This window comes from Sus scrofa, chromosome 1 (assembly GCF_054392235.1).
Source record: "Sus scrofa isolate SSC_HxYL_T2T_F1_AM1 chromosome 1, Sscrofa_HxYL_maternal_Yorkshire_Landrace_v2.0, whole genome shotgun sequence".
Taxonomy (NCBI): domain Eukaryota; kingdom Metazoa; phylum Chordata; class Mammalia; order Artiodactyla; family Suidae; genus Sus; species Sus scrofa.
This window is the reverse complement of record NC_139383.1, coordinates 281773610-281794397: the sequence shown is the minus strand read 5'-3', so window position 1 is coordinate 281794397 and position 20788 is coordinate 281773610. Positions and strand designations below refer to the sequence as shown.

Below are 20788 nucleotides of genomic sequence, written 5' to 3'. Positions count from 1 at the left end.
TAGGTTCTAGAAGGCAGGCATCATGCAGGTGATGATGGGTGGTGGTGTGGGCTGAAGGCCTCGGTAGCTGGTCTTTCTCTGCCCCTGCCAACTGGGGCGCGCGGAAAGGCCACCTTGCTCGATGACCTCCCACTTTGGGGTCTCCATGTCGCACCTGTCAAACAGGGCTCACACACACACACACACACACACACACACACACACGCACGCACACATGCACACACACGCACGCACCCACGCACTCACCTTCCATGTCAGGGTGGTGAGGACAAGTGGGGAAACACGCCCAAGATGATAAAGAGCTGGGGAAATTCACCTGCAAAATCTTCTTCATTATCTATTTTTTTTTTAAATGACAGCTTCATTAAATCAGGTGTACCTTCAGTTCATGAAAACCTAAGCTGACCCAAACTACTCACCATAGAATCACTTTATTCATGGAAAAAAAAACAAACAACCAAACAAGCAAACAAAAAAAAAAAACCCTTGAGGGAGTTCCCCTTGGTGCAATGGATTAAGAAGCAGACTGCAGTGGCTCGGCTCGCTGCCAAGGTGCAGGTTCAATCCCCAGCCTAGTGCAGCAGGTTAAAGGAACTGGCGCTGGGAACTTCCATATGCCGCAGGTATGGCCATTTAAAAAAAAAAACCCACAAAAAAAGTTAACAGTTCCAGGAACCCCTCCCCCCAGCCCCCCATCCTTGTCACCACAAACTCCTTTTGAGGGTTTCCTTCGTTCACATTTGTTTATTCTGCAACTTTCCGGAACAACTGCTATGCTGGCAAGACAGGGCCACAAGTCCCCTGCCCAGTGTGCTGTGGCTCCCGGAACAAAGGCAGCCATGGCCACAAAACTCCATCTGTCGCACTCAACCCAGACCAGCTCTGGGCAGTTCAGCACACAGAGCTCAGAGGGGCCTCTGGTGGCAGGAGTTTCCTTGAGCTGGAGCTCTGGAGTGGGGCCTTGACGATACCTAGGAGTTGGCTTCACCATGAGACAGAGGGCATGGAAGGGTAGAGGGAACAGCTCTGCGGAGTCATGGAAGTGGAGAGGATCAGTTGAATGTTGGGGGGCGGTGAGGAGGAACTGAGGCCTTAGAGGGACTAGAGTACAGGCCAGAGGGGATGCAGCAGCGAGAGACAAGCCTGGCAGGTGGTGGAGGCCTGATTCTCATGGATTTTTTTTTTTTTTTTTTTTTTTTGGCTGCACCTGTGGCATATGGAAGTTCCCAAGCCAGGGACTGAACTTGAGTCCCAGCCGCGGCCTATGCCTTAGGTGTGGCAATGGAACATCTTTAACCCACTGCGACAGGCCAGGGGCGAACCTGCACTGCCACTGAGACAATGTCGCATCTTAACCTGCTGTGCTGCAGCAGTAACTCCCAGGCTTTCAGAGCCTTGAATGCTGACTCAAGTAGCTAGTCTTTCCCCTAAGAGCAATGGGAGCCTCAGAAAGAGCCTTATTAATATTATTATTATTATTATTATTAATTGCTTTTTAGGGCCGTACCTGCAGCACGTAGAGATTCCCAGGCTAGGGGTCGAATCAGAGCTACAGCTGCCAGCCTACATCACAGCCACAGCAACACCAGATCCCAGCCGCATCTGAGACCTACACCACAGCTCACAGCAATGCTGGATCCTTAACCCACTGAGCGAGGCCAGGGATCGAACCTGAAACGCCATGGTCCCCAGTCAGATTCGTTTCCACTGCGCCCCGGTGGGACTCCAGAGCCTTATTTCTAATGAAAACTTTCTTTTTCTTTTTTCTTTTTTTTTGTCTTTTTGCTATTTCTTGGGCCGCTCCCACGGCATATGGAGGTTCCCAGGCTAGGGGCCTAATCGGAGCTGTAGCTGCCACCCTATGCCAGAGCCACCACAACACAGGATCCAAGCCACGTCTGCAACCTACACCACAGCTCACGGCAACGCCAACGCTGGATCCTTAACCCACTGAGCAAGGGCAGGGACCGAACCCGCAACCCCATGGTTCCTAGTCGGATTCGTTAACCACTGCACCACGACGGGAACTCCTCTAGTGAAAACTTTCAAACGAACTGAACATTAGAGGCAATAATGTAATAAACATCATAGACACACCACCAACAGTGAGTAATTGGTAATCTTTCCCCATATTTCTTTGTTGTTTTAGTTTTTGCTGAACTATGTTAAAGTAAATTACAGACAGGAAAAATTTCGCCCCTGAAGTCTGACTTCAGAATGACTCTCTAATAAATAAAGGCGTTTTCCTGTGTAACCACAGCTCAGAGTTCTCAGAACCCCTGGTTTACAGTAATGTTTTGATAGATAATGATCAGACCACGTGCAACTTTCCCCAATCGTCCCCAAAAAAGTGTTTTCAGTCAAACAAAGACGCGACCCAGGGCCACAGGCTGGGATGTCCATTTAACCTCTTTTACCCAGAAGGTCCTTCCCTCTCTTTCTTGGATATTGGCCCGTGAAGGAACCAGTTATCCTGCAGAAAATTCCTCCTTCCAGATTCATCTGTTGTTTCCTCGGGGTGCTGTTTAACTCGCTCCTGCGTCCCCTGAATTTCTTGTAAACTTCAAGTGAGTGTAGAGGCTTTGTAGATTCAGGTGAAGGCTTTGGGGTAGGAATAACTAGTAGGAGAGGCTCAGGAAGGGTGTTTTTTGGGAGCAGCCCAAGCTGCTGTAGAGATAGCCTGGCAGGCTGGTCAGACCTGCAGTGCTTCCAGCTTTAACCTGAGCAGGAATCTTCCTAGGTCTTATTAAAAAGCTGATTCTGGGAGTTCCCGTCGTGGCGCAGTGGTTAGCGAATCCGACTAGGAACCATGAGGTTGCGGGTTCAGTCCCTGCCCTTGCTCAGTGGGTTAACGATCCGGCGTTGCCGTGAGCTGTGGTGTAGGTTGCAGACGCGGCTCGGATCCCTCGTTGCTGTGGCTCTGGCATAGGCCTGTGGCTACAGCTCCGATTCAACCCCAGCCTGGGAACCTCCATATGCCGTGGAAGCGGCCCAAAGAAATAGAAAAAAGACAAAAAAAAAAAAAAAAGCTGATTCTGGGGAGTTCCCATCGTGGCCCAGTGGTTAGCGAACCTGACTAGCATCCATGAGGATGCGGGTTCGATTTCTGACCTCGCTCAGTGGGTTAAGGATCCAGCATTGCCATGAGCTGTGGTGTAGGTTGCAGATGAGGCTTGGATGCCATGTTGCTGCCGCTGGGAACATCCATAGCTGTGGGTGCGGCCCTAAAAAGACCAAAAAAAAAAAAAAAGCTGATTTTGATTCAGCGGGTCTGGTTTGGGGGGGAGGCCCCAACTGCTGGTCCTCGGTCCACACTTTGGGGGGCTCAGAGTGGACCTGCCCTGTGGAGGCGGGAGCTGGGGATGGCGTGGCCCAGGGGCATCACTAGGGTCAGCCTGTGCTCTTCCCCTAGTGGTGGGCTGAGCAGTGGGCGTGGCCTTGGATCCGAGGCAGTAGATGCTGTCACACTCTTCACCTTCCCTGGGGACACTTCAGGCTATCATTGTTCCCAAGGTGCCAGAACATTCTAACCAGAGGACTGGTCCAGCACTTCTGTTACCTCGGGGTCTCAGAGAGGGAATTCTTCCAGGTAGGGCCTCTGGGGTGGTGTCCTCAGATGCCCCCCCCATGGAATGCGCCCCTAAGTCTTGGCCTCGGGGCCCTGGGGGCCTGGCCGGAGGTGCTGAAGTGGGAGAGGAAGGAAGCGGGGAGCAGAGGAGGCCAAGGCTGTCGCCTCCCAGCCGCGAGAGGGGCCTCAAGTAAACAGGAAAGCCTGGCGGCTCCACGGTTGGGGGGGCTTTTGGGGCGGGTGTAAAGCCCTACTGGACATGCGCAGCCTGCAAGCACAGGGCTTCTTCTCTGGCAAGCAGACTCAGAGAGGTTGCGTGGCTTGCCCCAGGTCACACAGCGAGGCAGGATCACAGGGCTAGACCCTAGCCTGTCTCTCCTGCTTCTGCCAATTTCCTGGGATTCCGGTGCAGGGTCTCCTGCCTCTGCTGCCCACCGTGGTTCATGGGGTGCCTCAGTTACCCTTTCTATGATCTCGGGATGCCGACAACTCAGAGGATCTAGAATCCTGGCCTGTGGAATCCTCCTGCCTTCTAGGTGGTTTTCCCGGGCTCTCTAGACCTCGGGGAACACCGGGTACTGGGACCATTCCCCAGGGAAAGAGAGGGAGACTCTGAGGCATTTCATTCTTCCGGAATAGAGTCTGGTGGGACCACTGTCCCTGGTCACCTCCCTGTACTCTTGGGGACTCATTCGTCCTCTTCCTGTCCCTGGGCTCCGAACAACCCCAACACCCACATCCTGGAGACTCAGAATCACAGCCTATGACACCCCAGGCTGTGTAGCCCAGTGGTTAAGTCCATTCCTTTATGGCATGAGCACGTATTGAACACCTGTCATGAGCCAGCACCGTTCCGAGTGATGGGGATTCAGCGGCAAGCACAGCAAGGCCCTTGGCCTCGTGGAACTTCTGGTCTAGAGAGGGAGAGAGACAAAGTGAACAATAGTATGTCAGCTGGTGAATGTGCCCAGGGAGCAACTGGTGGTGTGGGAAGAGGGCTATTTAAAATGCTATGGGGGAAGTTCCTGTCGTGGCTCAGTGGTTAATGAACCTGACTAGTATCCATGAGGACATGGGTTCGATCCCTGGCCTCGCTTGGTGGGTTAAGGATTCGGCATTGCTGTGAGCTGTGGTGTAGGTTGCAGATGCAGCTCAGATCCCACGTTGCTGTGGCTGCGGTGTAGGCTGGTGGCTACAGCTCCAATTCACCCCCTAGCCTTGGAACCTCCATATGCTGCAAGTGTGGCCCTAAAAGATTAAAAAAAAAATGAAAAAAGAAAGAAACTTCTTTAAATGCCACGGGCGGATGCTACACACAGTGAGTTAAGGATCTGGTGTTGCCACAGCTGCGGCAGAGGTCACAGCTGTGGCTTGGATTCATTCCCTGGCCTGGGAACGTCCATACACTGCCAATCTTGCCAGGAAAAAAAAAAAAAAAACTATAAATGAATAAAAAAATGCTACGGAGGACTTCCCTGGTGGCTCAGTATTGTCATTGCTGTGGCTTGGATCATGCTGTGGCATGGGTTCAATCCCTGGCCCCGGAACTTCCATGTGCCACAGGCCTGGCCAAAAAACTAATAAAATTTAAAAATGCAGTGGAAGCCAAATCATATGTCATTTGATCTATGACTTAAAAAATGAAGAGCAAGCCCTGTGGTTATCCAGGAGAGCAGAGTTTCAGGGAGAGGGAACAGCAAGTGCAAAGGCCCTGAGGTGGGCATGTGCTTGGTACGTTCAAGGAAGAGCAAGGAGACCAGCGGGAGTAGATTGAGCCAGTGGGGGAAGAGCAGAGTTGAGAGGGATGGGGAGCTTCACGGGCCATTTGAGGGGCTCTACCTTTTCTTTCTTTTCTTTTTCTAGAGCCGCATACCCATGGCATATGGAGGTTCCCAGGCTAAGGGTCGAATCGGAGTGGCAGCTGTCGGCCAGCCCCGCAGCCACAGCAATGCAGGATCCAATCCTTGTCTATAACCTACACCACAGCTCATGGCAACGCCAGATCTTTAACCCACTGAGCGAGGCCAAGGATTGAACCTGCGTCCTTGTGGATACGAGTCAGATTCATTATCCACTGAGCCACGATGAGAACTCCGACTCTATCTTTCACACTGAGTGAGATGGTTGCCTTCGGAGGGCACTGAGCAGAGGAGGAACAAATCGGACTTGCAGAAAGGGCTGGGAGCAAGGAAACCCAGTAAGGAGGTAACAGCAATATTCCAGAAGGTGCTGGTGGTGAGCAGAGCCGTAGGTGTGGTGGTGGGAACCCCACAAACCATGAGTAATTGGGGGAGGAGCCAAGAAGATTTGCTTATTGTTGGTTGGATGAAGGGCATAACCGAAAGAGTCAAGGTCACCCTTAAGTCTTAAGCTGCCAGGGTCTGAGATGGGGAGACTGAGGCAGGGGGAGGTTGGCAGAGGCTGAATAGAGACCGGTTTGGGATGCGTGAGGTCTGAGCTGCTTATTAGGAGCCTGGGGGAGTTCTGGCTGGAGACACAAAGTTGGGATGTTATTTAAAACTGTTTGAAGGAAGGCGCCAAGAACCGGACTTCTTAAACTTGCACGTGCACCTGCGTGCCCTGGGGATAGAGATTAAAGGCAGGTTCTGATTCAGCAGGTCTGGCCTGGGGCCTGAGAGAAGCTCCCAGGAGATTGATTCCAAGTCTACGCTTGGAGTCTCGAGCATTTAGGACGTTATATTCTATGGCCAAGAGCCATCCGTAGACAATAAAAGCAATAGAGGGGCTTGTGATCCGTCTTGGAAAGAAAATAGAACAGGATGGACGCACATCCTAAGGGTATGGATCGGTTCACAAAAATGTTGGTTTCAATTATTTGAGCCTGAGTCTGAAGGTTTGTGCTGGAACATGAGGCCATGGCCACAGAGCTGTGAGACACCTTGACTTGGGAATGAGGGTCAATAGAGACGGGAAGAGGTCCAGGGCCTGAGCATGGGAGGATGGGGAGATAGATACGTGAGGGGGCAGATAAGGTGACCAGGTGAGAGGGGAACCAGGATGGAATGTTCTGGAAGCCAAGAGAGGAAAGGCAGGCCTGGATGTGAAGAACCCTCTGCTTCTCCTCAGCCCTGCTGTCCTGCACCGCTTCCTCCGTTGTAAAATGACAACCTGACCGTCTCAGCCAGTGAAAGTGGCGACCAGGTGGCGTTTGGCACCGGGGTGGGCAAGTGGGTGAAGCGTGGGGTGCGTCCTGTTGTTCTCCAAGGCTTTGAGCTGCGTCAGGCCAGCCGGCTGCCCTCCCATTGTGCAGGGGGAGAAACTGAGACCCAGACAGAATATATTAAGGTCTTGCCCGAAGCCACCAGGGCAGAGCCTCAATACCTCGATCTCACCCCCTTGCCCTGGGGGTCAGGCCCTGCTGTTTTCAACAGCCCCTGGCTCCAGGCAGGAGCTGGAGACAGACCAGCGCCTCAGAGGGGCGTCCCTAGGGGGCTACATAAAATTCCTCTGGTGGCCAGCGGCCAGCGTAGACGTGCTGGCCAGTGTAGACGTGCTCCATCCCTTCCTGTGGCCCTGGCCTTCCCGGGCCAGCCCGGAGGAGGAAGGAGCAGATTCTGTGCACCTGCCTGCTCTGAGGTCCAAGCAGAGGTGCCTGGCCACTGGCCACATGTCTCTTTGGCGTGTGGATAGGAGGCACCTGAAAACATCTGTATCAGCTCAAGCCCAGCAGGAAACAGATGGCACGCTCCTCTGGGATCAACTGAGGAGAGTTTAATAAAGGGTCTGTTGACTCAGGTGCCGGCAGGGTGGAGGGGAGCCCCAGGGACAGTGCAGAACCCTGGGCAGGCAGCGTGGGGGCCACGACCACCCTCGGCCTGAAAGGCTGTGTGGAGGGGCTGGGTGGGGGCTGTAGCCATCCACAGAGAGAGGCCACCAATTGGCGGTGACTCTTCCTCCTCACTCCTGGTCTGAACTGTGCCCGGCTGAAGGGGATGGGAGGAGGGAGGTGTGTCCGGTGGGATGTGGCGAGCCCCTGGGGGGCAAATGAGAGGCCACCAGCCCACGGTGCATCCACACCTGCAAGGCCGGATGACCGCGAAACTTCCTAGGGACAGGCAGCACGGCCGAGGGACTGGCCTCTTCCCCGGGGAAGCAGGTTCGAGACCTCTCTCTCTGTGTTTCCCACGGCCCTGCCCCTGCCTTACCTTCCAGGGCACTTGACGCTTTCAGTAAATAAATCTCAATTTCCAAACGGTCCCAGGCTCTGTGCCGGGGACACCGCAGCACAGAGGCATCAAAGGCCCTGCACTCGAGGGGCTTCTGGTGGAGCAGAGAGACTCACACAGCGGTGGGGGGGGGGAGGCTCAGGGTGCCCTGGGAGCTTCAGGGTGACCTCCTCTCCACCCTGGGGGTCCCCAATCTTTCTTCCTTCCCCGGGTACCTGGGGTCAAGGCTTCAGACCCTCCAGTGTGGCCTGTAGGTTTTTTTTCTCCCTGGAAGTTTCTTATGAGTTCTGCCTGGTGCCCACCTGCAGCTTCTCCTGCTTTCTAGAGAAACCCAGTGAGTCTTTTTTTTTTTTTTTTTTTTTTTTTTTTGCTTTTCTAGGGCCACTCCCGCGGCCTATGGAGGTTCCCAGGCTAGGGGTCGAATCGGAGCTGTAGCTGCCGGCCTACACCACAGCCACAGCAATGTGGGATCCAAGCCGCGTCTGCAATCTACACCACAGCTCACGGCAACGCTGGATCCTTAACCCACTGAGCAAGGCCAGGCATCGAACCCACAACTTCATGGTTCCTAGTTGGACTTGTTAACCACTGAGCCACGACGGGAACTCCCAGTGGGTCTTATTTACGCCGCCTGGGGGATGTGGGAGGCGGGGGTTGGAAAAGAACCACCCATGGGGTCCATGTTCTGGCCTCAGATGCCCTGACACCCGTTCTGGATAACAACTCCCCCTGCTTTAGGGAGCTCTGTCCTCTCCAAGTTTAGCTCAGGTGGGGGCAGCAGGGAGGAGTGAGCTTGGGGCTTGGGCCCTCAAACTCAGGGAGCCTTGAGTTCCTCCTCCGTCAATGGTGTGACTTAGGCCTGGGGTGTGGGGGGTGGCTGTGAGGATTCGGAGCTGATAAGGTGAACGCCTAGGGTGGGGCCTGGGACAGAGCCTGGGACTGGATTAACTAACTGTCCCTGGGGCACAGACTCTGCTAGGGGAGCCTGGGGAAACCTCAGAACCACCCCACCAGCCCCCACTGAAGGCCCCCTTGGCCTTGTGGTGCCCCCACCCCCCCAGTCTCCACATCTGCAGGAAAAGGCAGAGGGGCTGCCAATCTCAGGGTGGCTCCCTCCACCCTGACATGGCTTTCCTGGCCTACTGGGCCAGGATGCGTCTCCTGTGACCCCACACCCATGCCTGGCCGGGACCTGGCTGCGCAGCCGCAGCAGCGGGGCTGGGCAAGTGACCCTTCCCCCATCCCCACCCAAGGAGCCACACCCGCCCTTTCCGGCAGGGTGTCAGCTCCTGCAGAGACAAACACACTCCTGTTCTGCCCTCTGCTCCCTCCAGGGGCACCCGGGCTCCTGCCTCCTCCTACCTCCCCGGGGCCTCGATTTCTCCATCAATGACCCCCTAGGAGTGTAAAGAGGAAGACCCCTGGTTCTATGACCCCTGTGGGTCCCCACAGCACATGGAAAGATTTGTCTTCTCAAAGCCTGTGCTGCTGGCTCCTGCTGCTCCAGAACCTTCTGTGACTCCCTGTGGCCTTCAGGATAAAGTCCAGGCATTCAAAAACCCCCTCTCACCTCCATCTCTCCCTCCCTCCCGTCCTCTGTGCCAGGTAAGAGCATCTGGACCCACAAGAAAGAACTCTCATCCGACCTGACACGGGTGCCACCTTGATCCTGGACATCCAGCCTCGGGGACTCAGCATGGACACAGGAGAAAGGGTGTGACACTTCAAGGTCCTTGACTTCAACTTTGAAATCCGTAATACATATTTGGAGCTTGAAAAGCCGAGCTGCCCCACACAGCTTCTAACGACACTGCTCCCAGCCCTGACTCCCACCACCTGCCTCAACTCTCAATTCTTTTAGTATTTCCTCTGTTACTTAACAAATAAATTTGAGTATATTTCTTTCTTTTTTTGCCTTTTTTTTTTTTTTTTTTTTTTAGGGCTACACCTGCAGCATATGGAGGTTCCCAGAATAGGGGTCTAATTGGAGCTACAGCTGCCGGTCTACAGCACAGCCACAGCAACGTGGGATCCGAGCTGCGTCTGTGACCTACACCACAGCTCACGGCAACGCCGGATCCTTAACCCACTGAGCAAGGCCAGGAATCGAACCCGCACCCTCATGGTTCCTAGTTGGATTCAACGGGAACTCCTTGAGTCTATTTCTAAAAAAAAAAAAAAAAGAACCCCCTCTCAGAGCAGGGCCAGAGTCTGTCTCCCCAGGCTTCCTGTCCCCACTGTGCCTCTGGCTGTCCCATGGTGGTCGGCCACTTCTTGCTTCTGTGCCCCTGCTCAGGCTGGTCCCCTGCCTGACATGCCCTGCTCACCTCTTTTTCTGCCCACCCCCCCCACAACACACACAACTTGCCCAGTCTTGGGCAGGCCAGGCCTGAATACCACCTCCTCCAGGCAACTGGGGCTTCCTCCTCCGAGCCTCCCTGAGCACGTAAGTCTGACCCAAAGCACTACCTGTGTCCAGCTCCCTGGAGGCCACTCACTGTTTGCAAGATGAACGAGGGTCAATTCTGGGATTGTCTGCCAACCTCAGGGAGCACTGATGTGGGAGCACTTCCGGAGCGCCAGGCCCATGGAAATCCCACAACAGCCTGGTGAAGAAGGCGGGGGTGTACCCGACTTTACGAGCAGGGTGACTGAGGCTGGAGGTCCCTTGCTCAGGATCCCACAGCTCAGAGCAAGCACAGTGCGGTCTAGAACCCAGGGCCATCCTACTCCAGAAATGCCATGCACGTGTGTCCTCCTTCATTTGGGATGTCTTTGGTCCCTGAAGGATTTTCCAAGCTTGGAGAGGGCAGACATAAAGTGCATGGCCCTGGGCACGTCCCCTGTCCTCTCTGGGCCCTGAGACCTCAGCCCCAGCTGCTGGGTTGTGCCGACTCGGGAGCGTTCCTCCCCTATCCCGGGCCTCAGTTTTCCTGCTTACAAAACAAGGGGACACCAGCCCAGCGTCACACTTAATGTAAACCAGCTGGGGTGCCCAGTGAGCCCTGTTCAAATCCCAACTCCTCCATCTTCTTGGGCCAGTTATCTCACCGCATCAGGCCTCGGTCTCCTCCTGTGCAAAATGGGAACAGTGAGTTAAGCTGTTCCCCGTGAAGCACCTTGGCCAAACCTGGCCCCCGAACGTTCCCCCTTGGTGGGCTCTTGGGATGATTCTTTGCATCTGCCCTGTGGGGGCTGCCAGACGCTCCCCACCAGCCAGTCCCGGAGAGGGTGCGATGGGAGGGAGGGTGGGGTGTGTAGGGAGACAAGCCTGGAGCCTGGGTCCTCCCACCCCATGCCCCCCCCCCCCCGCCCCAGGGCCCCCCACCCAGCGACAAAGCCCGTGGCACTTCCTCTCCCCGCCTGGCAGGCCGCCTGGCCCGGCCCCTTCTCTAAGGAAGCGCATTTCCTGCCTCCCCGGGCCAGGCTGGATGAGCCGGGAGCTCCCCACTGCTGCCGGTCAGACCCCAGCCTCCATCCGCATCCACAGGCCGGGCCGGCCGCCGCCGCCACCGCCGTCCACGGAGGCCCAGCCGCCCCTCCCCGCTCATCCTTTGGCCAGCGACCCCCGGCCCGTTCCTGCGCTCTCGTGCCCACTTCTCCTGACCCCTCGGCCGCCACCTCAGAAGGCTGGAGCAGGGACGCTGTCGCTCCAGCTGCCTGCTCCCCTTGGGTCCCCGAGAGAGCCCACGCCGGCCCCCGCGCCCGTCGGCAGCCCTGCCCCTGGACACCGGATAAGGCCCAGCGCACAGACCCCAGGGTGGACAGCATGGACCGTGGCATGCTCCCCCAGGCCATCGCCCTGCTGCTGGCCGTCTGCAGCTTCGGCCCCACAGGTAGGTGTCCAGGGACCCGGGGTGGGGAGACTTGGCCCCTGGGGCACAGACCAGGCCCCAAGTATTCCTGGCCTCCCTGTGCCCTGAGCTCCTGTGCCCTGAGCTCCTGTCCTGGGGGTACCATAGGGTGACAAATTATCCTGATTTGGCAGGACCAGAACCTTCAGCCCTTATAGACTCAGGCAGACAAGGATGAGTTATTTTCCTTAACCAGGGCCTCTGGCTTGTGCCCTCCCAGCTACGTCCAGTTTCTCCCCAGGAAGCCCAGGTCCCAGCGTGCTGGGCAGCTCCTGGAGATTCTCTTGCCCTCTCTGGGCCTTAAGTGTCTCATCTAAGGAACGTGTGGGGAGGGGGGACGCATGGCCTCACAGTCAGAATGTGGGCTCTGGGTTCAAATCTCATGTTATTTACTTGGTGTGATCTTGGGGGATGGCCTTTGGGCCTCTGAGCCAAGCGGGGTGGTCACAGAACTCCCCTAGGGCTGTGGGGAAAGTCGGTGGTGAGGCGGTGCTTGTAGAGACCCCTCAGGCCGGCTGCTCGTGTCTATGCTGTTGTTGTTTTATGATTAGTTTTAAAACCCTCCACTCTCCCCTTCCCTGGGACCCAAACCCTTCAGACAGACCGAGCCCTCTCTCTGCCTCTGGTCTCGCAAGAAGCCACTGAGATGGGGGCACAGGCCGGATGCAGGGCTCTGCAGAGGCTCCTGAGCCTGGGGGCTTTTCCGGGCCATCGTGGCCTCTGCTGTCTTCCAAAATGACCAGATGAGGGGCAGGCAGAGGCGCCCTCATCGCTCTCACTGTGGGTCTCCCTGTGCCGGGTCCCTCAGCCACCTAAAGCCCCAGCATGGCCTCGTGGACGGCCCTTCTCCTCTGGGACATCAGGGACCTCCCTGAAGGATCTGGGGTGAGGGGAAAGGATGGGAAAAGTGGTGGTGGCAGTGGTGGTGGCCTGGCCGCCCCTCTCCCACCCTCCCCTACCCCGGAGCATTTTAAAACCCCTCATCCTCCATTCGTAAAGCTCTTACCCCGGCCTCACTGACAGACAGGAAACCCAGTCGCAGACATGAAGTGGCCCAGCGGGGATTTGCCCCGGCGGCTCCCTCGAACCCTGGCTCTGACCCTGTCTTGGTTCAGCTCCCGATCACCCAGCAAGATGGCGGCCTGTATGGTCCCATTTGACAGGCGAGGAAGTGGAGGCTGGGACCCGCTCAGACAGAAGCCCCACCTGAGCTCCACCATTGGCCTCCAGGCTGCCCTGCCTTCCTCCCACAGCCCCAGCCTTCTTAGCTTGAGATCCTGCTCTTCCTCCAGGTCATCGGTGAAAGATGGGCCCAGATCGTTAGGGTCTGGCTGTGTCGGGTGGAAGGCAGCCGTGTGCTGGTAAATTATTAACAGCGGGGTGCGGGGGGTGGGGAGACCATGTTTGTCAATGGCCCTGGTGTAAACGTCCCCACTCGGCTGATTTCGAGCTACCAGCTCCCCAGACACGGCGTCGGGGCCACCGCACAGTAATATACATTTATCTGCTCTTTCCACCACACGGATACAACAGGTGTCGATAACCTCAGGCGCACAGATAAAAGGGGATAAAATAATGAGGAAGTAATCAGTTTTGATGTTTATGACTCTCATAGATGCACACTTCTTTAATTGGAAGCTTCTGCAATTTAATTTTGAATAATGCCTGTGTTTAACAGCCAGTTGGAAAAGCCCCAGATAACATATCCATCTGCTCCTGCGAGGAGCTTCTGACACCCAGAGACTCAAGGGCTCATCGTTCCAAGGCACCCATCTCCCTTACAGTCTGGGAAATGGAGGTCCGTGGAGGGCAGGTGGGGACCAGGGCCCAGAGGTGGAAGCCTGATCTCTGTGCCAGGGGAGGGGGTAGGAGTGCTAGGGACTCAGGCAAGCTGGAGGGGGTCAAAAGGGGACCAAACAGGTCCCCAAACCTGAGTCCAGCCTTCTAGGAACACAGCTTGGCAGAATCTCTCAAAACTGTAACGTGTGTAACCTACTTACTTAGTTGGTCACGCCAATGCCATGCCGTCACCTGCCCAGCTCTGTAAAGATGTCTAGTGCATAGGTATCTGTAATCAAAACCAGACAACTGGAAACACCCCGTGTCTGCCAGCCTGGGCCCCACGACATGGATTATAGGCAAGGGAATAGCACACAGCTACTACCAAGAAAAAGCCATAGATCTGAGAGCTACAGGGCTATGCATGTATGTCTGGGAACACACCGTTAGGCGCCCAGACAGCAATGACTCCATTTCTGTAAGAATAAAATAATGATAACACATAATACACACAAAGAAAAACCCCAACGTCCCTGCTCTTTAGCACCAGGTTCCTCTAGGGGATTCTCACTTTCCAAGACGCACTTTTTATTTTGTCCTGTTAGATTTTTTTTTTTTTTTTTTTTTTTTGTAAAGAACGGACATGTAGGAGTTCCTGTTGTGGCTCAGCAGTAATGAACCCAATTCGTAGTCATGAGGTTGCGGGTTCGATCCCTGGCCTCACTCCGTGGGTTAAGGATCTGGTGTTGCCGTGAGCTGTGGTGTAGGCTGCAAACACGGCTCCGATCTGGCGTTGCTGTGGCTGTGGCGTAGGCCGGCAGCTGCAGCTCCAATTCGACCCTTAGCCTGGGAACCTCCATATGCCGCAGGTGCAGCCCTAAAAAGCAAAAAATAAAATAATAAAATAAAGGACAAACACGTAGAGATTTTTAAAAAGTCATTTAACCAGATATTCACTTTAGTTGGCTCCTTAAAGAAAATAGTTAAGAGGGGGAAAAATGACCTCCCTGGCTCCCTTATTAATACCGGCATTGTTAGCACGCTGGAGGACTGCTTACTAGTTTTTGTCTAGCTGTTTAATTTTAATGCAGGTGGATCAAATTTGGAGCTCTTGTGTACTCTTCTGACGTCCCAGAAGTTTTCTTCTATGTTGTCACATGGATTCCAAAACCATCCCATTGTGCTTCTAGAATATTCTCCTCTTTATTTTATTTTATCTTTTTTGTTAGGTATGGTGGGATGCAAAGGGGACCACTGCTCTATTTAATATCAGTGGATCCTAGACCATTCACCAGGTCCCATCCTTTTTTTATTTTTTTTTTAGTTTGTATAATGATTTTAATTGTTTCCATTATAGCTGGTTTACAGTGTTCTGTCATAGAATATTCTCTTCTTTGGATGTGCCATCTCATCATTGGCTTAGTGAATTCATTATTGTTGAATATTTCGGTGGTTTCCCCTTTGGGGCCAGTTATAAATACTACTATGATGCACGTTTTTGGTACATGCACCTTTTCCTGTATTTTGGAGTATTTCGCTTGGATGGAGTCCCAGAAGTGGAGGTGCGTGGCCCAGGCTGGGTGGCTGGGATCAAAGAGTGTTTCCTAAATGTGGATGAGTGTTCTCTGGAGGATGGGGTGGAGGGGTGACTTGGAGTCCCCGTTGCTGCCAGCCCCCTGGATGAGGGCCTGGGACTGTCTGAAGACCGGGCTAGGGATGTGGGGTATAAACCACAGTTTTGCCATCTCTCAGAACCTGCCCTGGGCCTGCTTCCCAGTTGCCAGGAGGAAAAAGAGGCTGGAGCAGGAGCTGTGTGATCCAGGAGACAATGGCCCCCTGGGGACAGTGTGTCCCGGGGGGCAAGGGGGCATGACCACTAAGGTTCTCACTTCGGCCAGACCAATGGTGACACTAAGACCCAAAGGGAGAGAAAGAATGGATCTGTTTCTCATGGTTGCAGGTGGGTCACCACTGGGCCCTCTGAGGTCTAGCCTGGTCTATTTATTTGCTCGGGGACCTGATCTTGACCGGGGGCAGGGGTGGCGGGGAGAGAACCAGCTCTTCTGTGTCCCCAAGGCATCAGGCAGCCCTGTGTCTCTATGCCCAGGTTATAGACAAGGAAATTGAGGCTCAAGACAAGTGACAGGTTCAGGCTGTCTGCTCCTCAACCCAGCTTCTTTCTCCAGCACCTTTGGTGGCCTGGGCCTGGGAGGCTTGGATCCCTGATTGCCCTGGCTTTGGGCCCCTCCTTCTAGCTCCAGCCCCAGCTTTGGGGCCTCAGCCCTGGCAGCTGAAGAGGACTCTCATCCAGGGCTGAGCTGACTTCAATGTCCGTGACAGAGGTGGGGCTGAAGAGACAAATACGACAGGTGACACAGATTCAGTGCTTACTGAATGCCAGCCACTGCTCTAGGCTTGTCATGTGCACTGTCAGCCTTAACCTTCATAAAAGCCTGATGAAGCAGGCACTCCTGTTACCCCCATTCTCCAGCTGAAGGAATTTGCTGGAATAACACAGCTCAGAAATGAGCAGATGCGGGAGTTCCCAACGTGGCTCAGTGGTTAACGAATCCGACTAGGAACCATGAGGTTGCGGGTTCGATCCCTGGCCTTGCTCAGTGGATTAAGGATCCGGCGTTGCCGTGAGCTGTGGTGTAGGTCGCAGATGTGGCTCGGATCTGGCGTGGCTGTGGCTGTGGCTGTGGCATAGGCCAGCAGCTACAGCTCAGATTCGACCTGTAGCCTGGGAACCTCCATATGCCACAGGAGCAGCCCTAGAAAGGGCAAAAAGACAAAAAAAAAAAAAAAAGAAGTGAGTAGATGGAACTCAGGCCTTACCATACACCATGCTGTCTCTGGGGAGACGATGCCAGACGTTCCCACCCTGCACACTTGGTCCCTTTCCTGAACCTACACTGGCCCTCTCACATAGAGCACAACTGGATGGGTTCTGATGAGAAGATTCTCACAATAGGGTTTTGAAGGATGAATAGGAGTTGAACAGAAGTGGTCAAATAAAGGAAGACCAGGAGTTTCCCATTGTGGCTCAGTGATAATGAACCTGACTAGTATCCATGGATTTGGGTTCTATCCCTGGCCTCACTCAATGGGTTAAGGATCTGGCATTGCTATGGCTGTGGTGTAGGCCAGCAGCTGCACCTGTAGCCTGGGAACTTCCATATGCTGCAGGTGCAGCCCTTAAAAAAAAAGGAAGCCCATTAGTCTGGGAGAAGCCATGGCAAAGGCAAGGAACAAGGTGTGTTTGAAGGAAAAATTCCATCTCCCCATTGCTGAACATAAATAACCAGGATCCTGCTTAGCACTGTGCATGCGTCAACTGACCAGTGTTCCGGCCAACACTTTGAGGAAGGTATTTTGAGGATTACCACCCCCGTTTTATAGATAATAACACCAAGGTGTGGGAAGGAAGCTGGAAGGTGGCAGAATCAGGATCTGAACCTTCCGCATCTATCAGATCCCTGCACTTTTAAACTCCATTCCAGGTTGTGGAGCGTGGCCTTACCCGTGGGCACTGGGCAGCCCTGGACAGACTGGAGAAGGGAGTGCTGAGGCCTCGCTGGTGGCCAGGCCCAGGGGCAGTCGTGGGCTGAAAGCAGGGAGAACTGTGAGGCCATGACTGGCCCCTGAAAGGAGCAAAGGGAGGCTGGGTGATTGAAGAAGAGAAAAAGCAGAAAAGATCCTTAAAAAGGATCTGTTCTGGTTTCAAGAAATAGTCGCAGCTACGGGGTCCAGAGCACTTACTGGGTGCCAGGCTCTGTACGTGGGTGGCCTCACGCAGCCTGCAAAGGGGGTGCTGGGCCCTAGAGCTGGATTGTCTGGATTCCAATCCAGGCCCTGCCACATAACTGCTGGGGACCTTCAGGCTAATTCTTGCAGCTCCTTAATCTTCAGCTTCCCCATGTGTCAAATGGTTATAACATTGGTACCCACCTTGTAGGGCTGCTGTGAGCATCAAATGAATAAACTCACGGAACACCTCAAAATAGTCCCTGGTGCCCGGTAAGCATGATGGCAGCTATTCTGCACATGGGGAAACAGCCTCAGAGAATGAAGCTTTTGCTCATGGTGATTGGCTTTTTAAGAGGCAGAGCTGGGATTCCACACAGACCCTCTGGCTCCAGAGCTGGCTTGGCCTGACTCTTATCCACTCAGCCTCCCCAGGTGCTGGGGTAGCCATTTGGAAAGTCCCCAGGGTGGCTCTGTGCTCATGGGTTGTGGGGGCGGAGAGGGAGGGGACAGAGGCAGAGCAGTGGCTCCAGGTCAGTCGGTCGGTCTCTCACAGGGTCACCCAGGCCCCCAGCGGCGCCTCCAACAACCCAGGTCCCAGGAGGCCCTGGAGTTTCCCTTGGTGCCAGGGGATTGTTTTCAGCTCTGTCTGGGCCCGCCTCCGGCTCCGGGAGACGGGCCCCGGGCGTCACACTCCCTCCTGTCTCCCCATTCTCGTCTGCGGGGTGGGGGCGGCCAGGACTCGAAAAGGCCCCAAAATAAATGGACCTCTTATCTGATCTCCCAGCCTGGCCTGTTATCTGATCATTACATAATGGCCAGGCCTGTGGCCTCTCCCGCTGACGGCATGGAGGAGGTGGCCCCGGGCGGCCCCAGTGATCCGGGAGGAACTGGGGTTCCTGGAAGTCTGGGGAGGGGGCAGGGAAAGTCCGAAGGGAAGGAAGAAGGCGCTGCGCTAATCTGTGGGCCAGACCCCGGGTCGTGTGGGGAGAGTAGGTCCGAGCCCGGCCTGGTCAGCTGTGTGCTGTGACTCTGGCCTCTCTGGGCTTCAGTCGCCCCACCTGCAGAGGGGGACTAGGTGACAGCCAAGAAGGGTTCACTGATAGGGACAGGGCATGGGGGGTGCACGGAGGGGCCTGGAGGGTCCCGGGGGGTGGGAGAGCAGGAGAACCTTCCAGCCCTTGAGTCTATGTGAGCCTGAGACCACCAGCGACCTCCCTCTTGGAGGGCCCTCACCTGCAGGCCACCCCATCCCACCATTTCACCTGTCCCCTTAGACGGCTGATTCTTCACCAGTGGCCTAAGCCAATCAAATGATTGTCCTAGGAGGGACTTCAACCACCTTTACGGGTAGTATGGGTGCTTACAGTCCTTAGCTCACTAGGAAACCGAAGCCCAGAGTGAAATAGTTCACCAAAGCCACAGAAGCTACGATGGGTTGGGCTTGAGATTCAAACCCAGGACAGTCTGGCTCCAGGTTAAAATCTTGCTTTTCCTGCAAATGCCTGTTACCCAGGCGCTGGGGGGGGGTGTCTTTGGCCCACCGGCCAGGGCCACGGCAAGGACTTAGAAGCCAAATGTCCTTGTCCCGAAGCTGCCCTTCCCAAGGTGTTGCTGGCGGGTGGTGTGGCCGTGGCCGTGGCCGTGGCCGGGGCGGCCATCTTGCGTCCTTCTCTGACCTCTGGGGGTCCTGAGCCAACGAGGCGGTGGAAAGCGGAGAAGGAGGCCGGGTCAGGCCAAAGACAGCCCCACAGTCTGGGATTCGGAAGACGCCTCCCCCCGGCCCCTCGGAGCTGGCGTCGGCGGGACGTGTGGCCCGTCCCTCCCCGCCCATCTTTGATCTCCAAGAAAACAGGAAGTGAGCGCGACAAGATGGAGACACAACCTTCCAAACAGTCTCCCCTTCTCTGTCCTCCTTCCCTCCTCCGGAGCACCCCCTCTTCCCCGGCACATTCCTTAGGACGAGGTGTAGGGGCCTCGTTTCCTCTTCCTTCTCCGCTGGGTCAGGGTGACATTCCAATCCCTTCCCTCGGGACCTGCGTTTCCGGGCGGCGGGCTCTGCGGCCTGCTCCCTCTGCCGCCCTCCGAACCTGGGCTTCCCTCGGTCCCTCGCGGCCAGGAGACGCTCAACCCTCCCCGGCCCGCTCCTCCCAGCCGCCTTGAGGCACAAGAGGGGGTGGGTGGTCGCAGACCCTTTGGCGCAAACCAGCCTGGGGGCCTGGGTGCAGGTACATGTGGGCCCTGCCCACCTTGAGGGTTGCCAGGTGTGGCAAATGAAAATATAGGCTATCCCATTACATTTCAATTTCAGAGAAACGGTGAAAAAAGTTTTAGGATGAGCATGCCCCATGTGGAGCTCCCACTGTGGCGCAGCCGAAACAAATGCGACTAGCATCCATGAGGAGGCAGGTTCGATCCCTGGCCTTGCTCAGTGTTCAGGGATCTGATGGTGCCATGAGCTGTGGAGTAGGTCGAAGATGTAACTTGGATCCTGCGTTGCTGTGGCTGTGGGGTAGGCTGGCAGCTGCAGCTCCGATTAGACCCCTAGCCTGGGAACTTCCGTATGCTGCCAGTGAGGCCCTAAAAAGCAAAAAAAAAAAGGCCCATGCAACCATGCAATGTTTGGAAGATACTTATACTTTAAAAAAATTACTTAATTTTTGACTCATTCAAATGTAACTGGATGTCCTGCATTTTATCTGTCAACCCTACACCTACTAGCAATGAGACCCTGGGCAAGCGCCTTTTCCTTTCGGAGGCTCCGTTTCTTCATCTGTGGAATGGGTAGAATGCTATCTACCGCATAGGGTAGCCGTGGAGATGCAATAAAGCCCTTAGCTGGTGTCAAGCCCTCAGGTGATGTTTGGAAAGTGGGAGCAATTTTCACCACCTTGTTCTTAACTGGAGCTCTCTCTGCCTGTGCTTCCCTAGCAGGTCTTGCAGAAGGAGTCCAGTGCGACCTACAGCCTGTGGACCCCAAGGTGACATACACCACGAGCCAGGTTTCTGAGGGCTGTGTGGCGCACGTCCCCAATGCCACCGTGGGTGTCCACATCCTCTTCTTGGAATTCTCAAAGGTGAGTGCCCAATGGCAGAGGGTCCAGAAAACGGCCATGGGTCTGTGGGATGAAGGGAGCCTTCCTTGTGGCTGTCCCTGGAGCAGTGGGCTGCGTCCTCACCAGGGTCCCTGCCAGGAAGGTGACATGGGTAGCTCACAGGGCCCATCAGGGGCGGCATTTCCAGGGCAGGCTTCTGGATGCCCCCACAAGACCCAGGTGGGGAGGGCCGGGTTTGGCCAGCAATGGAGGGAAGAGCCAGGCAAGCTGTTGCTTGGGTACTTCCAGTGGCGGGGAGCTCACTGCTTCTCAGTGGACATGACTCGACTCTAGGCAGCTTTGACCTTGAGAAAGGGCTGCCTTCAGTTGGGCCCAAATCTCCCTTCCTGGAATGTCACCCCTGGAACACTGTGACCCGGCCAGGTAGCCCCCCAGACACCTCCCAGATGACATCATCTCAGCGACTCCTCTCCCCTCCTGCAAGAAGGTCCACCATGAGTTTACCTGAGTCCCTCTTGAGAATAGCAATAACACACTTATTGAGTGCTTGCTGTGTGCTAGGTTCCGTGCTAGCCTACCGAGGGCCAGGAACTAATT

General features: G+C 55.1%; 2 protein-coding genes across 8 annotated transcripts in view; one reads left to right on the top strand and one right to left on the bottom strand.

Annotated features, from left to right (window-relative positions):
- STXBP1 (syntaxin binding protein 1) overlaps positions 1-20788 on the bottom strand; it is a 775650-nt gene that overhangs the window by 536671 nt on the left and 218191 nt on the right. The window lies entirely within an intron of this gene.
- ENG (endoglin) overlaps positions 11187-20788 on the top strand; it is a 33988-nt gene continuing 24386 nt past the window's right edge. For 3 of the 7 annotated variants that reach the window (XR_014836478.1, XR_014836477.1, XR_014836481.1), the window contains exons 1-2: positions 11218-11591; positions 20067-20212. Coding sequence is in view for 3 of the 7 variants with exons in the window: in XM_085009696.1 (XP_084865822.1) it covers positions 11187-11250; positions 11283-11591; positions 20070-20212 (516 nt within the window). In the remaining 4 variants the exon portion in view is untranslated. 7 annotated transcript variants of the gene reach the window in all.